At 42.6% G+C, this 16314-nt stretch overlaps 1 protein-coding gene across 2 annotated transcripts in view; it reads left to right on the plus strand.

The window, feature by feature from the left end:
- Positions 1-5059: 5059 nt before the first annotated feature.
- BRD10 (bromodomain containing 10) overlaps positions 5060-16314 on the plus strand; it is a 76839-nt gene continuing 65584 nt past the window's right edge. Inside the window, exon 1 of one of the 2 annotated variants that reach the window (XM_073668951.1) lies at positions 5060-5649. In XM_073668951.1, coding sequence (XP_073525052.1) covers positions 5252-5649 — 398 coding nt within the window. In that variant the 5' untranslated portion in view covers positions 5060-5251. The remainder of the gene's footprint in view (positions 5650-16314) is intronic. The other variant, XM_073668958.1, reaches the window with a different exon arrangement.

Genomic DNA, 16314 nt, shown 5'->3' on the forward strand with positions numbered 1-16314 from the left:
AGGACCAGTTCAAAAGGTGTATAGAAAATAAAATGGTATCACTAAAAATGTTCAGGATGGCGTTTATATTTAGGCACTTGTACAGTGGTATTATTAGTAGATTAGTCTTGGTATAGTCGGTTCTGTTTAGTTACAGGATGGCGGTTATATTTAGGCACTTGTACAGTGGTATTATTAGTACATAAGTCTTGGCATAGTCGGCTCTGTTTAGTTACAGGATGGCGGTTATATTCAGGCACTTGTACAGTTTTAATATTAGTATATTAGTCTTGGTATAGTCGGTTCTGTTTAGCTACAGGATGGCGGTTATATTCAGGCACATGTACAGTGGTATTATTAGTACATTAGTCTTGGTATAGTCGATTCTGTTTAGTTACAGGATGGCGGTTATATTCAGGCACATGTACAGTGGTATTATTAGTACATTAGTCTTGGTATTGTCGATTCTGTTTAGTTACAGCATGGCGGTTATATTCAGGCACATGTACAGTGGTATTATTAGTACATTAGTCTTGGTATAGTCGGTTCTGTTTAGTTACAGGATGGCGGTTATATTCAGGCACTTGTACAGTGGTATTATTAGTACATTAGCCTTGGTATACTCGGTTCGGTTTAGTTTCAGGATGGCGGTTATATTCAGGCAATTGTACAATGTTATTATTAGTAGATTAGTCTTGGTATAGTCGGTTCTGTTTAGTTACAGGATGGCGGTTATATTCAGGCACTTGTACAGTGGTATTATTAGTATATTAGTCTTGGTATAATCGGTTCTGTTTAGTTACAGGATGGCGGTTATATTCAGGCACTTGTATAGTGGTATTATTAGTATATTAGTCTTGGTATAGTCGGTTGTTTAGTTACAGGATGGCGGTTATATTCAGGCACTTGTATAGTGGTATTATTAGTATATTAGTCTTGGTATAGTCGGTTCTGTTTAGTTACAGGATGGCGTTTATATTCAGGCACTTGTATAGTGGTATTATTAGTACATTAGTTTTAGTATAGTTGGTTCTGTTTAGTTACAGGATGGCGGTTATATTCAGGCACTTGTACAGTGGTATTATTAGTAGATTAGTCTTGGTATAGTCGGTTCTGTTTAGTTACAGGATGGCGGTTATATTCAGGCACTTGTACAGTTTTAATATTAGTATATTAGTCTTGGTATAGTCGGTTCTGTTTAGCTACAGGATGGCGGTTATATTCAGGCACATGTACAGTGGTATTATTAGTACATTAGTCTTGGTATTGTCGATTCTGTTTAGTTACAGCATGGCGGTTATATTCAGGCACATGTACAGTGGTATTATTAGTACATTAGTCTTGGTATAGTCGATTCTGTTTAGTTACAGGATGGCGGTTATATTCAGGCACTTGTATAGTGGTATTATTAGTACATTAGTTTTAGTATAGTTGGTTCTGTTTAGTTACAGGATGGCGGTTATATTCAGGCACTTGTACAGTTTTAATATTAGTATATTAGTCTTGGTATAGTCGGTTCTGTTTAGCTACAGGATGGCGGTTATATTCAGGCACATGTACAGTGGTATTATTAGTACATTAGTCTTGGTATTGTCGATTCTGTTTAGTTACAGCATGGCGGTTATATTCAGGCACTTGTACAGTGGTATTATTAGTAGATTAGTCTTGGTATAGTGGGTTCTGTTTAGTTACAGGATGGCGGTTATATTCAGGCACTTGTATAGTGGTATTATTAGTAGATTAGTCTTGGTATAGTCAGTTCTGTTTAGTTACAGGATGGCGGTTATATTCAGGCACTTGTATAGTGGTATTATTAGTAGATTAGTCTTGGTATAGTCAGTTCTGTTTAGTTACAGGATGGCGGTTATATTCAGGCACTTGTATAGTGGTATTATTAGTAGATTAGTCTTGGTATAGTCAGTTCTGTTTAGTTACAGGATGGCGGTTATATTCAGGCACTTGTACAGTGGTATTATTAGTAGATTAGTCTTGGTATAGTCGGATCTGTTTAGTTACAGGATGGCGGATATAATCAGGCACTTGTACAGTGGTATTATTAGTATATTAGTCTTGGTGTAATCGGTTCTGTTTAGTTACAGGATGGCGGTTATATTCAGGCACTTGTATAGTGGTATTATTAGTATATTAGTCTTGGTATAGTCGGTTGTTTAGTTACAGGATGGCGGTTATATTCAGGCACTTGTATAGTGGTATTATTAGTATATTAGTCTTGGTATAGTCGGTTCTGTTTAGTTACAGGATGGCGTTTATATTCAGGCACTTGTATAGTGGTATTATTAGTACATTAGTTTTAGTATAGTTGGTTCTGTTTAGTTACAGGATGGCGGTTATATTCAGCCACTTGTACAGTGGTATTATTAGTAGATTAGTCTTGGTATAGTCGGTTCTGTTTAGTTACAGGATGGCGGTTATATTCAGGCACTTGTATAGTGGTATTATTAGTAGATTAGTCTTGGTATAGTCAGTTCTGTTTAGTTACAGGATGGCGGTTATATTCAGGCACTTGTACAGTGGTATTATTAGTAGATTAGTCTTGGTATAGTCGGTTCTGTTTAGTTACAGGATGGCGGTTATATTCAGGCACTTGTATAGTGGTATTATTAGTAGATTAGTCTTGGTATAGTCGGTTCTGTTTAGTTTCAGGATGGCGGTTATATTCAGGCACTTGTACAGTGGTATTATTAGTACATTAGTTTTAGTATAGTTGGTTCTGTTTAGTTACAGGATGGCGGTTATATTCAGGCACTTGTACAGTGGTATTATTAGTACATTAGTTTTAGTATAGTTGGTTCTGTTTAGTTACAGGATGGCGGTTATATTCAGGCACTTGTACAGTGGTATTATTAGTACATTAGTTTTAGTATAGTTGGTTCTGTTTAGTTACAGGATGGCGGTTATATTCAGGCACTTGTACAGTGGTATTATTAGTACATTAGTCTTGGTATAGTCGATTCTGTTTAGTTACAGGATGGCGGTTATATTCAGGCACTTGTATAGTGGTATTATTAGTACATTAGTTTTAGTATAGTTGGTTCTGTTTAGTTACAGGATGGCGGTTATATTCAGGCACTTGTACAGTTTTAATATTAGTATATTAGTCTTGGTATAGTCGGTTCTGTTTAGCTACAGGATGGCGGTTATATTCAGGCACATGTACAGTGGTATTATTAGTACATTAGTCTTGGTATTGTCGATTCTGTTTAGTTACAGCATGGCGGTTATATTCAGGCACTTGTACAGTGGTATTATTAGTAGATTAGTCTTGGTATAGTGGGTTCTGTTTAGTTACAGGATGGCGGTTATATTCAGGCACTTGTATAGTGGTATTATTAGTAGATTAGTCTTGGTATAGTCAGTTCTGTTTAGTTACAGGATGGCGGTTATATTCAGGCACTTGTATAGTGGTATTATTAGTAGATTAGTCTTGGTATAGTCAGTTCTGTTTAGTTACAGGATGGCGGTTATATTCAGGCACTTGTATAGTGGTATTATTAGTAGATTAGTCTTGGTATAGTCAGTTCTGTTTAGTTACAGGATGGCGGTTATATTCAGGCACTTGTACAGTGGTATTATTAGTAGATTAGTCTTGGTATAGTCGGATCTGTTTAGTTACAGGATGGCGGATATAATCAGGCACTTGTACAGTGGTATTATTAGTATATTAGTCTTGGTGTAATCGGTTCTGTTTAGTTACAGGATGGCGGTTATATTCAGGCACTTGTATAGTGGTATTATTAGTATATTAGTCTTGGTATAGTCGGTTGTTTAGTTACAGGATGGCGGTTATATTCAGGCACTTGTATAGTGGTATTATTAGTATATTAGTCTTGGTATAGTCGGTTCTGTTTAGTTACAGGATGGCGTTTATATTCAGGCACTTGTATAGTGGTATTATTAGTACATTAGTTTTAGTATAGTTGGTTCTGTTTAGTTACAGGATGGCGGTTATATTCAGCCACTTGTACAGTGGTATTATTAGTAGATTAGTCTTGGTATAGTCGGTTCTGTTTAGTTACAGGATGGCGGTTATATTCAGGCACTTGTATAGTGGTATTATTAGTAGATTAGTCTTGGTATAGTCAGTTCTGTTTAGTTACAGGATGGCGGTTATATTCAGGCACTTGTACAGTGGTATTATTAGTAGATTAGTCTTGGTATAGTCGGTTCTGTTTAGTTACAGGATGGCGGTTATATTCAGGCACTTGTATAGTGGTATTATTAGTAGATTAGTCTTGGTATAGTCGGTTCTGTTTAGTTTCAGGATGGCGGTTATATTCAGGCACTTGTACAGTGGTATTATTAGTACATTAGTTTTAGTATAGTTGGTTCTGTTTAGTTACAGGATGGCGGTTATATTCAGGCACTTGTACAGTGGTATTATTAGTACATTAGTTTTAGTATAGTTGGTTCTGTTTAGTTACAGGATGGCGGTTATATTCAGGCACTTGTACAGTGGTATTATTAGTACATTAGTTTTAGTATAGTTGGTTCTGTTTAGTTACAGGATGGCGGTTATATTCAGGCACTTGTACAGTGGTATTATTAGTAGACTAGTCTTGGTATAGTCGGTTCTGTTTAGTTTCAGGATGGCGGTTATATTTAGGCACTTGTACAGTATTATTAGTAGATTAGTCTTGGTATAGAGGACTATGCTCAGTAACATAGTGATGTTAATATTTGGTAACTGTATGACTTATTTAGCCGTATTTCTTAGAAAATGATCTAATTGCAGCATTTTATATGAGATTTCTATTTTATCTTTCTTTTTACTTCCTGACTACTCAGGAATACGTCTTTATAGGGTGGTGTGGCATACACATCATACTGTATATCTGTGTATATGGCAGTAACCAGCTGGAGTAACAGCCAGCTCCTAGCCAATCACTGTGCGTCTACCCCTCAGTCTCCTAATTGTTCTACCCTAGGAAGCAGCTCCCCTCCGTCAGCACGCACACAGCTGGATTTTTAGCCAATCAACTCTCTCCTCTCATGCCGTTTTCGGCGCTCTCCGTAACTGCCTCTCTGATTGGTCGTTGGCGCGCACTTTCCCAACAATCTGCCAGTGCTGTGGTGGGCGGGACAGCGGCAGCAGGGAAGTGATAGCAGCTCGCTCATCTCAGTACTTCCGGTACACCGTTCGCTACATTTACAGTTAGTGGCTGGAGCGAGCGCTGTTCCGGCTCTCGCGGTGAAGACTGGAGGGAGGGATGAATGAGCGCGGGGCGAAGCTGGACGTGTCCGAGACTCAGGAATGACTGGGGTGGAGAGTGACAGTCTGTCACCAGTAAAAGAGGACGCGGGGACGTCGCTAGAGTCGGTGGAGCCAGCTGCCCAGGTTGCCGCATATGAAGCGATTTCTGCTGAAGATGAACCCGCCGGTACCCTGCAGACTGATACCACAGGTGGGGATGGGATGGGGAACCTGCCCCGGGCAGCGTCACCTGGCAGCAGTGCTGCGCCCACCATGTCCTTACTGAGAATGGAGGAGAAGTTTTCCTCTGGTCAGTACCGCGCTATTGGGGATTTTGTGTCAGACTTCAGGACTATGCTGGAGGGATGCTACCAGCTCCATGGCGCCGACCACTGGCTGTCCAAGCAAGCGCAGAAACTGGAGCTGATGCTGGAGCAGAAGCTGTCCGTGCTGTCCAGGTGAGCGCAGGCCTCCAGGTAGTACCCCCCCGGTGTGGGGTCGCGGCGGCTCCTTGGTGTGGGGTGGTTTTCTCTCTTTAGAAATACACCCTAAATTGTGTGTCATGTTCCCCCATCCTGTGGCTGCACTAAACTGTGGCCTGTGTCAACTTAAAGGGACTCTGCACAGAATGACTGTGCAGGCGCTTGGTGCTCCACGGCAGGGCCAATCATTTAAAACGATGGTTACTTATTAGTTTGTCATAAGATTTATTACAAAGTACTATTGATTTATCGGTGAAATCTGCTTCTTTCTCTACCAGAATTGATCAGTCATTATCAAAACTCTCATTTCTGAGCTAAAATGTGTATTCAGTGAAGACAGACTTTTCCCATTACTGAGATGAATTGTATCCATAGAAACTCTAATGGGAAAGTCTGCCAACATTGCATGTAGGCCCCCATACACATTAGACTAAAGTCAGTCAAACCCGCATATATCAACTGCTTCAGCTGCAAGCCTGTATGTGTGTCTCCCTACTCGTCCCCAACAGATGATGTTGGTTGGGGTAGAGAAATATCCAGGCTGTCTTATTTCCATTGGCTCATCCCGTTGTTCTACAGATGAGCCCCATCCAGAGGAGTCTGACAGCGACCCTCTCCTAGATCATACAGGAGTGCTCAGCCTAGCGTTTCTATGTATTGGGGAGAGATCTGTTGTCCGAACAGTCATTTAGTCAACAGCTAATTAAGCTTTAAAACTTAGATTTATGCCATGTTCAATATTTGTAAGCCAAAATCAGGAGTGGAACAATCAGAGGATAAGTATAATAGAAATGTCACCACTTCTGTGTTTTCCACCCACTCACAGTTTTGGCTTACAAATACTGGGGTAAAATGCTGACTAAATACTGAACATGTAAATGTTGCCTTAAAGAGAACCTGTCATGTCCTAGCTACTATGTAAACTGCCCCCATTGCGTTGTTAGTGATGCAATTTGCATCACTAACACGCTTTTTTCATTAAAATGGGTGCAAATATAATAAGTATATAACATTTTTTATACTTATCATACCTTCTCGTTCAGTCATAGGGGTGTTGACCCTCACATTCAGTCATGGGTGGCGCCACATCAATCAGGGCTGGTGCCGCCCATGTTTTTGAATTTTGCTCTCGGCGGGCTCTGAAATTATGGGACGCTTGCGCAGTATGATGTGGCCGGCAGTAAAGCTTGGCAGTTCTGGGAGCCGTGCATGCGCTGTGGGCTCTCCGCGCGTGCGCAGTGAGGCTGCGTAGTTACCAGCTTCACTGCACGTGCACTATGACGAGCTGCTCCCCACACAGTGTAGTTCCTAGCTTCACTGTGTGCGGCCGGAGCCACTCGTCACAGCGCAGTGAAGCTGGAAAGTACCTCATTGCGCGCACACGTGGAGCCCACAGCACATGCACGGCTCCCAGCGCTGCAAAGCTTTACTGTTGGCCGTATCATACTGCGCAAGCGTCCCATAACTTCAGCGTCCGCCAAGAGCAAAATTCAAATACGTGGGTGGCGCCACCCATGACTGAACGAGCAAGTATGATTTTAAGTACACTGCTCAAAAAAATAAAGGGAACACTCAAATAACACATCCTAGATCTGAATGAATGAAATATTCTCATTGAATACTTTGTTCTGTACAAAGTTGAATGTGCTGACAACAAAATCACACACATCATCAATGGAAATGAAATGTATTAACCTATGGAGGCCTGGATTTGGAGTCACACCCAAAATTAAAGTGGAAAAACACACTACAGGCTGATCCAACTTTGATGTAATGTCCTTAAAACAAGTCAAAATGAGGCTCAGTATTGTGTGTGGCCTCCACGTGCCTGTGTGACCTCCCTACAACGCCTGGGTATGCTCCTGATGAGGTTGCGGATGGTCTCCTGTGGGATCTCCTCCCCGACCTGGACTAAAGCATCCGCCAACTCCTGGACAGTCTATGGTGCAACGTGACGTTGGTGGATGGAGCGAGACATTATGTCCCAGATGTGCTCAATCGGATTCAGGTAAGGGGAACGGGTGGGCCAGTCCATAGCTTCAATGCCTTCATCTTGCAGGAACTGCTGACACACTCCAGCCACATGAGGTCTGGCATTCTCCTGCATTAGGAGGAACCCAGGGCCAACCGTACCAGCATATGGTCTCACAAGGGGTCTGAGGATCTCATCTCGGTACCTTAATGGCAGTCAGGCTACCTCTGGCGAGCACATGGAGGGCTGTGCGGCCCTCCAAAGAAATGCCACCACACGCCATTACTGACCCACTGCCAAACCGGTCATGCTGAAGGATGTTGCAGGCAGCAGATCGCTCTCCACGGCGTCTCCAGACTCTGTCACGTCTGTCACATGTGCTCAGTGTGAACCTGCTTTCATCTGTGAAGAGCACAGGGCGCCAGTGGCGACTTTGCCAATCCTGGTGTTCTGTGGCAAATGCCAAGCGTCCTGCACGGTGTTGGGGTGTGAGCACAACTCCCCCCATCTGTGGACGTCGGGCCCTCATACCACCCTCATGGAGTCGGTTTCTAACCGTTTGTGCAGACACATGCACATTTGTGGCCTGCTGGAGGTCATTTTGCAGGGCTCTGGCAGTGCTCCTCCTGTTCCTCCTTGCACAAAGGCGGAGGTAGTGGTCCTGCCGCTGGATTGTTGCCCTCCTACGGCCCCCTCCACGTCTCCTGGTGTAAGCTGACAGACACAGCAAACCTTCTTGCCACAGCTCGCATTGATGTGCCATCCTGGATGAGGTGCACTACCTGAACAACGTCTGTGGGTTGTAGAGTCCATCTCATGCTACCACGAGTGTGAAAGCACAACCAACATTCAAAAGTGACCAAAACATCAGCCAGAAAGCATTGGTACTGAGATGTGGTCTGTGGTCCCCACCTGCAGAGCCACTCCTATATTTTATTGAGGGTGTCTTGATGATTGCCAATAATTTCCATCTATTGTCTATTCCATTTGCAAAACAGAATGTGAAATTGATTGTCAATCAGTGTTGCTTCCTAAGTGGACAGTTTGATTTCACAGAAGTTTGATTTACTTGGAGTTATATTCTGTTTGTGTTCCCTTTATTTTTTTGAGCAGTGTATATAAAATGTTATATACTTGTTATATTTGCACCAATTTTAACGAAAAAATGCACATTGCATCACTAAATCACTAACAACGCAATGGGGGCCGTTTACATAGTAGCTAGGACATGACAGGTTCCCTTTTAACTCCTTTTTGACGTGAGGCGTAATAATACGTCTCTGTGACCTGGGCCTTAATGACCAGGTACATATTATTACGCCTGACTGATCAGAGGCAGAGGCTGTGCGGGCACGATTGCCGCTGGGTGTCAGCTGATTCTGACAGATGACACCCGGTACTCTGTGCCCCGCACATTAACCCTGGAAATTCTGCAATCATTGTCGATCGCAGCATTTTCACAGCAGGCAGAGGTAAGAGAGCCCCTCTTACCCTGGATCAGAGACCCCGCTCCAGATCGCATTCGTTGCCATGGTGACCTGATGACATCCGGGTCACCAGGCATCAGGATGTTAGTTAGATCATGTGCAGTGCACGATCTAACTTGTGCCAGTGCAGAGCTGACAGCCTGCATAGCACAGGGATGCTGCTTCATGCGATCTGCCTGCAAAAAATGAAAGTCCCATAGTGGGCCAAAGTGTAAAGGTGTCAGTAAGTGAAACTTTTTTTTTTTTTTAAAAGATAAAATGGATAAAATAATCCAAAAAAATAACCTACTGTACCCATAAATATTATTATGGAAAAAAATAAATGTACACATTTGGTATCGCTGCGTCTGGAATGACCTGACCTATAAATCTGTCCCACTAGTTAACCCCTTTAGTGAACACGGTAAAAAAAAAAAAACTACCGTATATTCCGGCGTATAAGACGACTTTTGAAGACTGAAAAATCTTCTGTCTAGTCTGGGGTCGTCTTATACGCCGGTAATGCTTTTGAACTTTCAGAAATTGACATGCGGGGATACTCTGGGGGTGTTAATAAGCTGCCGTGGCCGTATCCCTGCCATGTCGGAGTTAATATAAGGTGGAGGGAGTTAAAATACGGCGGCGGTAGGTCCAGACAGTCAGCGCTTCTGTGCTGAAACTGACACATCGCTGCGTATTCCCAGCTCCGGACACAGCGCAGGGCTTCTGTGCCGACAGCTTTCACTTGTCACAGAAGCGCTGCGCTGTGTCCGGAGCAGGGAAGTTCGCATCGCTTCTGTGACAATATATAAAAAGCCGGCAATTCAGCAGCGGCATAAGCCGGCACCCGACAATTTAGAATAGAAAGAATAGAGCTTCACACATAGATTAGATAGATAGAAACATGTCAGTCACATATATAAGAAGTACAGTGACAGTGTTGGTTACTGTACTTGTCATTTAGTGTAAAGGATTTATTAAAACAAATATTAGTGTTTTCGTGCACCGTCTCTTTAAAAAAGCCGGCCGGCAATTCAGCAGCGGTACCCGACAATTTATAACAGACAGAATAGAGCTTCACACATAGATTAGATAGATAGAAACATGTCAGTCACATATATATGAAGTACAGGGACAGTGCTGGTTACTGTACTTGTCATCTAGTGTTAAAATAACGGATTTATTAAAAAAAAAATTGGCGTGGGGTTCCCCTTAATTTTAGTCTCTAGCGGAGGTTAAGCAGACGGCTGGGGCAGATGTTTGAAGCCTGGGAAGGGGGTAATACCCATGGAGCTTCCCAGGCTACTAATATCAGCCCCCAGCTGAATACCTAGCCTTTACTAGCTATTAAAATGGGGGATCCCAAAAAAATGACGTGGGGTCCCCCCTATTTTAATAGCTAGCAAAGGCTAGGCAGACAGCTGGAGGCTGATATTAATAGCCCAGGAAGGGAGCCATGAATATTGGCCCCCTCCCAGGCTAGAAACACCAGCCGTCAGCCGCCCCAGAAATGGCGCATTCATAGGATGCGCCAATTCTGGCACTTAGCCTCGCTCTTCCACGCTGCCCTGGTGCGGTGGCAGGGGGTAATAGGGCTGGGGTTGATGTCAGCTTATAATGCCAGCTGACATCAAGCCCAGGTTAGTAATGGAGAGGCGTCTATAAGACACCCCCATTACTAACCCCATAGTCAAAGTTAAAAAAAAACACAAACACCCAGAATAAAGTCCTTTAATTGAAATAAAGACACAAATCTTTATTGTTCTAAATTAAACCATACTTACCATCACGCCCATTCCAGCTGAAGCCAACGATCTCCTGTAATAACAATAAAATAATAAAGCAACCTCATCCTTACCTTTCCATGGTTCCCAGGACGGGTCCAGCTCTGCTACATCGAGATGACAGGCTGGACCGCAGCAGAACGCTGCCATCCAGCCTGTCATCCCGCAGACACTGAGAAGCGCAGGCATGCTTGTGCTCCTCAGTGTCTCGCTGTGACGGCATCCAGATGAGCCGACAATGAACTCAGCTCATCTCCTGGACGTCCGTCACTGACAGCGTGGGAAACTTCTACTGCGCATGCGGGGAGCAGGAGAATTTTCCCACGCTGTCAGTGACGTGCATGAGGTGAGCCGAGTTCATTGGACATGATCTCGGCTCATCTGGATGCCGTCACAGTCAGACACTGAGGAGCACAAGCATGCCTGCGCTTCTCAGTGTCTGCCGCATGGCAAGCTGAACGGCAGCGTTCTGCTGCGGTGCAGCCTGTCATGTGAATGTAGCAGAGCTGGACCGGTCCTGGGAACCATGGAGAGGTAAGGATGAGGTTGCTTTATTATTTTACTTTTATTGCAGGAGATCGTTGGCTTCAGCTGGAATGGGCGTGATGGCAAGTATGGTTTAATTTAGAACAATAAAGAATTGTGTGTTTATTTCAATTAAAGGACTTTATTCTGGGTGTTGTGTTTTTTTTAATTACTTTACTAGAAATTCATGGTGGTCATGTCTAATATTGGCGTGACCCCATGAATTTCGGGCTTAGGGCCAGCTGATAATGCCAAGCTGGCCCTAACCCCTTTATTACCCAGTGAGCCACCGCACCAGGGCCCTGGATGAGTTGGGTACAGCACCAGAAGATGGCGCTTCTATGAACGCGCCATTTTCCGGGGTGGCTGCGGACTGCAATTTGCAGCGGGGGGGGCCCAGAAAGCTTGGGCCTCCCTGGGCTGCGGATTCCAGCCCCCAGCTGCCTAGTTGTACCTGGCCGGACACAAAAATAGGGCGAAGCCCCACGTATTTTTTTTTTAAATTATTTCATGAAATAATTTAAAAAAAAAAAAGGCCTTCCCTATATTGTTGTGTCCGGCCAGGTACAAATAGGCAGCTGGTGGTTGGGTGCAGCCCGTTCGTACCTGGCTGGACACAAAAATATGGCGAAGCCCCACGTCAACATTTTTGGGAAAAATTAATTACAAAATTAATAATTTAGGGACTGCATCTTTATTAACCCCTCAATTGTCATTTAGTGTTAAAATAAAGGATTTTTTAAAAAGAAAATTGGCGTGGGATCCACCATCATTATAGTCTCTAGCGGAGGTTAAGCAGACGGCTGGGGCAGATGTTTGAAGTCTGGGAAGAGGGTAATACCCACGGAGCTTCCCAGGCTACTAATATCAGCCCCCAGCTGAATACCTAGCCTTTACTAGCTATTAGAATGGGGGACCCCCCCAAAAAATTACGTGGGGTCCCCCCTATTTTAATATGTTTGAGTGACAGTTTTCCTGCTATATACCTGCATGTCATAAGAATTTAAATTAAAAAAAGGACCATGTTAAATTCAAATCTGTTTTTTTTTTAAATTTTTACCGGTGTTTGGTATGCGTTGGAAAAGGGGTAGTCTTATACGGTGAATATATCCTAAACTCGATATTTTAACAGGAAAGTAGGGGGGTCGTCTTATACACCAGGTCGTCTTATACGCCGGAATATACGGTAAATGCTTTATTATCATACCGGCAAACAAAAAATGGAATAAAATTCGATCAATAAGACCAATGTAAATAAAAATAGTACCTTTTTTTCTATTAAATAGTTTGTGTAAAAGCGCCAAAACATAAGATATAAAAGTAGTATCGCTGTAAACGTATTGACCCAAAGAAAAAAACTGCCTTATCAATTTTGCCACACGCGGAACGTCATAAAAAAACAATTCCTGAATTATTGGTTTTAGTTTATTCTGCCTCCCAAGAATTGGAATAGAAAGCGATCAAAAAATGTCACATGCCCGAAAATGGTACCGATATAAAAACGTCAACTTGTCCTGCAAAGAACAAGCCCTTATGACTATCGGTCGAAATATGGAAAAATGATGGCAAAAACTAGTCTTTGCAGCAAAAAAAGAGAGCGTATTTTAGTGTGTGACTGCTGCCAAATATATAAACCCGATATGAATCTGGTATCGCTGTAATAGTACCGACCCGAAGAATTACGTTGTCTAATCACACCACATGAGGAACGGCGTAAAAAATAAATTCTAGGATTAGGGTTTAGGGTTGTGTTGTGGCCGGGATTTTTTTCAAAAGTAAAGCAAAAAAAAAAATGATGACAATATGGTGACGTGTTGAGCGCAAGTGCTCGCTACTTGAGTTTTCATCGGGTGCTCGATGACATGCTCGAGTCTCCGCCCCATATGTTTCGCGGCTGTTGTACAGCCAAAAAAACACACGGGGATTGCCTGCCATGCATGGGCAATCCACTCATGTTTTTTTCGGATGTCTAACAACTGTGAAACGGGCGGGGACTCCAGCATGTCACTCGAGCACCCGCAATACTTGGTGCATACCCGAGTATCTGATGCAGACTCAAGTAGCGAGCACTTGCGCTCAAGACTAATGTCAACATATTCAATATGACAACCTAATGTTATCAAATTCTGTGTCGTATCTCTGGGTTCAAAATGTTCATTTTACCCCTTGATAAAACTCTTGAGGCGTTTTGTTTCAAAAATGGGGTCACTTGTGGGGGGTTTCCGCTGTTTAAGCACATCAGGGGCTCTACAAACGCGACATGGCGTCCGCTCTCGATTCCAGGCAATTTTGCGTTCATAAAGTCAAACAGTGCTCCTTCCCTTCTGAGCCCTGCTTTGCGCCCAAACAGTGTTTTTCCCTCACATATGGGGTATTGGCGTACTCAGGATAAATTGCACAACAAATTTTGTGGTCCATTTTTTTTCCCTGTTACCCCTGCAAAAATAAAAGAATTTGGGTCTGAAGTAACATTTTTGTGCAAAAGTTCAATGTTCATTGTTTTCTTCCACATTCCTGTGAAGCACCTGAAGGGTTAATAAAGTTCTTGAATGTGGTTTTGAGCACCCTGAGGGGTGCATTTTTTAGAATGGTGTCACTTTTGAGTATTTTCTGTCATAAAGGCCCCTCAAAGTCATTTCAGATGTGATGTGGTTCCAAAAGAAAAAATGGTTTTGTAAATTTTGTTGGAAAAATGAGAAATCGCTGGTCAACTTTTAACTCTTATAACTTCCTAACGAAAAAAAATTTGGCTGCAAAATTGTTGATGAAAAGTAGACATGTGGGAAATGTTGTTAACTATTTTGTGTGACATAACTCTCTGTGAAAAAATCGGAACTTTAGCGAAAATTTTGAAGATTTTGCAATTTACAAACTTTTCATTTTCATGCCCTTAAATCAAAGTAACTCAAGTCATATCAAAGAAATCTTACCACTATCATGAAGTACAATATGTCACGAAAAAAACATTCTCAGAATCAGTGGGATCCGTTGGAAGTATTCGAGTTATTACCTCATATAGTGACAGTGGTCAGAATTGTAAAAAATTGACCTGGTCATTAACATGCAAACCACCTTCGGGGGTTATTACAAAGAAAATTTGTCATGATGTATCCCCTGAGCCACTTTGAAAATTGTCTCTTCAGAGAGGAAGAGGAACTAGAACTCTAGTGCCATGTACTGGAAGTAGCAATCCTTAGGCTGCGTGCCCACGATGCGGATTTAATGCGTTTCTGCAGCGCCATTTCCGCTGCGAAAACGCATTAAAATTGCGTAAGTTGTCTGCCTTGTTTCCCAATGATAATCCGCATGTGCTGTGGATTATCATTGCGGAAAAATCCGCAGCATTACCAATTATTTTGCGGAAGTGCGGCGTTTTCGCCGCCATTGACTTGCATTGGATCACATAACGTCCGCATGACTACAAGTACACATGCGGATATTATGCAATTCAATGCGCGGATGGTACCCGGGTCTGGAGAAGTGGAGACTCTCCTCCAGACCCGGGTACCATATTACCTGTAGTTAAAAAAGAATAAATAAATAAAAACATATACTTACCTTCTGATGGCCCCCTGTCAGCTCCCGACGGCGCTGCTGGCTCTTTGGCTGCTCGCGGTGGTGTGAAAGGACCTTCCATGATGTCATTTAGTCATGTGACAGGTCACTCGACTGCTGACGTCGGCGGTCGTGTGACCGGTCACACGACTAAATGACGTTATGGAAGGTCCATTTTAGAGCACCGCGAGCCGCCGAAGACACCGGACGCACCGTACAGGAGATCGGGGGACCATCGGAAGGCGAGTAGAATTTTTTTTTTTTTTTTTAAACTATTGATGCTGCATTTGCAGCGTCTTAACTTTGTCACACAACATGAATCCATGCCGGTTGCGTGGATTTATATAGTGTGACCAAGTTGTCAAGAACTTTTCCAAGTGATGCTAAAATCGCTTGGGAAAGCGCTTGACAACCCGCATGCAAAATCGAATGTTAAAAACGCTTCTACCTGGCAAAAAAAAAAAAAACGCTCAGGAAAAATCCACAGCATTTCTGCATCGTGGGCACTAGGCCTAAAAGTCAATAGTGACCCTTTAACTAGCATTATTATATGACTTGGTATAAAAGCCTGAAACAGTGTCTGCAAATTGAGTTTCTGGTTTGACTTTTATCCCAACTCATGTAATAAGGCTCGTTAAAGGGTCATTATTGACTTTTAGGATTGCTACTTCCTATAGGTGGCACTAAAGTTCTAGTCCTCTACCTCTCTGAAGAGACAATTTGCATATTTCCCAGAGGAGCATTGTGGCTTTAAAAGTCTCCTCACCTGATGTGCTTAACACGTCGTCACTCTCCGCAAGGAGAAATATTACCCCTAGATACTGAGCCACTTTAACACGGCCAATTTTTTCAGTTCTGACCAGTGTCACTTTATTTTGTAATAACTCTGGAACGCTTCAACGGATCCCACTGGTTCTGAGATTGTTTATTCGTGACATATTGTACTTCATGATGGGGGTAAATTTAGGATGATATTTTTTGTTTATTTGTGAAAATATTGGAAACTTGTGGAAAATGTTGAAAATTACGCGATTTTCAATCTTTCTTTTAATTTTTGTGCTCTTAAACCAGAGTTATGTCACACAAAATTATTAATAAATACAATTTCTCATATGTCTACTTTACATCAGCATCATTTTTGAAACATAATTATTTTTTTTTTTTTGGAATAGGGCTGTGGAGTCGGTAAGCCTCAATTACTCCGACTCCACAGCACTGCCTCACTACTGAGCATGTACATAAAGTGCAGCACAGATTCATCTCAACTAAAAGCCGAGATCCTTATATCAGGAACAGAACAGACATTTATAGGACGTTTCATAACTTTCCCAAATTCTTA

The sequence above is a fragment of the Phyllobates terribilis genome, unplaced genomic scaffold, assembly GCF_046119375.1.
Source record: "Phyllobates terribilis strain yellow unplaced genomic scaffold, ASM4611937v1 Scaffold_1__5_contigs__length_1240528914, whole genome shotgun sequence".
NCBI lineage: Eukaryota > Metazoa > Chordata > Amphibia > Anura > Dendrobatidae > Phyllobates > Phyllobates terribilis.